The sequence below is a fragment of the Seriola lalandi genome, unplaced genomic scaffold (genome assembly GCF_002814215.2).
Source record: "Seriola lalandi dorsalis isolate HSWRI2012SDOR001 ecotype SW California unplaced genomic scaffold, Sedor1 jcf7180001978491, whole genome shotgun sequence".
Classification (NCBI taxonomy): Eukaryota; Metazoa; Chordata; class Actinopteri; order Carangiformes; family Carangidae; genus Seriola; species Seriola lalandi.
Genome location: NW_019449157.1, coordinates 1 through 1339, shown reverse-complemented (window position 1 = coordinate 1339; position 1339 = coordinate 1). Strand labels below are relative to the sequence as shown.

At 43.8% G+C, this 1339-nt stretch overlaps 1 protein-coding gene across 1 annotated transcript; it reads right to left on the bottom strand.

The window, feature by feature from the left end:
- Positions 1–446: 446 nt before the first annotated feature.
- On the bottom strand, positions 447–976 carry LOC111657996 (splicing factor 3B subunit 3-like; the record flags this gene model as incomplete). The annotated part of the gene is made up of 2 exons (XM_023410361.1): positions 447–603; positions 771–976. Coding segments are annotated over 2 exons (363 nt in total), but the record flags the coding sequence as incomplete, so codon positions are not given.
- Positions 977–1339: the final 363 nt, after the last annotated feature.

Below are 1339 nucleotides of genomic sequence, written 5' to 3'. Positions count from 1 at the left end.
AAATGCATCTACAAGTGCCTGACATCAGGGTCACATTGGCCACATTCCATGTTCACTCCCTTACGCTGTGCTTCTTTTGCTTAGTCAGGCTATAATGAAACATCAAAATCACTCGCACGTGCAGGCCAACACAGGCAATAGCAGCAACAGTTTAGACCGGCACAATATGTAAACAAGGTTTGCCACCTACAGGCAAAGAAAGAACAGCTGCAATTTTTTTTTGCACTTGCATTATCAGCAGCCAATAAATGTTATGAGTTTTCCCTTTTCTGTTGCCTGTTCTATGTCAATGAGTAAGTTGTAATCCAGTTCCTTGAAGTCCATTGCATGTAAAAATACATTTCAAAACAGAAGAGAAAAAGAAATGCAGCAAAAAAATTTTTCATCAATCTAAATAAGGGAGGAAGAAATAATTTCATCTGGGATTAGGCGTCAGTCAAACCCACCTTGTGAACAAACTCCAGCTTCTCCCCTCCACCAATCAGCCTATAGGTGTAGATAAAGCCACCAGCCACTGATCTGGGGTTGAGAATCATGTCCCTGGCAACACCCACCAGAACATACCAATCGTCTCCTGTGTTGGTGAAACGACACACGGCCACACTGGAAAATATCAAACGATGAAAAAGGGAAGAGTGAGAAGAGTTCCTTCAGTATCACAAATGTTCTGCTTCATCTCAGAATCAGACATTAGCCTGTATTCTCTATACACTTCAACAATCTCTCAAATGAAAGAAACTAAAACACTAAACATTTTTCTACTTGCTCACCTGAACGCAGCTTCGTTCTGTTCCAGTTGCACCTGGTCCAATGTTGAACCCTGTATGGGGTTGACCAGACGCACCAGTGAGGCCCACTGCCCGGCTCCAGCTTTAGGTGCACCAAAGATGGCTTCTGGGAGATTCTCGTTGAGGAAGGCAGCGGCCATTTCAGCGGCCAGTTCTCTTTCATCCTCGCCAGCAGCCTCCACCATCTCCTGCAGGGGCACCAGGATCACATAACGAGAGAGGTTGGGTGAAAGGACACTATGGCATTTTGAAACAGCTGAAACAATGGCCAAAAGGCAGCACCAGCATTTTCGGTACTTTAGAGTGTTAAGTTGTACCGGCGTACTTTGACGTCAAAATGCATACAGGTTGGCAGGTCTGATACTGAGCTAAAGCCCACTGCGGTTTCAGGGCACCGTGGAGCCTCTCAGTGAGTTCGATTCTCATGGGGTTATTAACTTTGTCAATGTATGTTTAATGTTTTTATCAACTCAAGTCTTCAACTTTTAGGGGGCAGCCCTTTTTATTTTCATACAAATCAAATACCCAAATTAAATCAAAAAACATTTCAC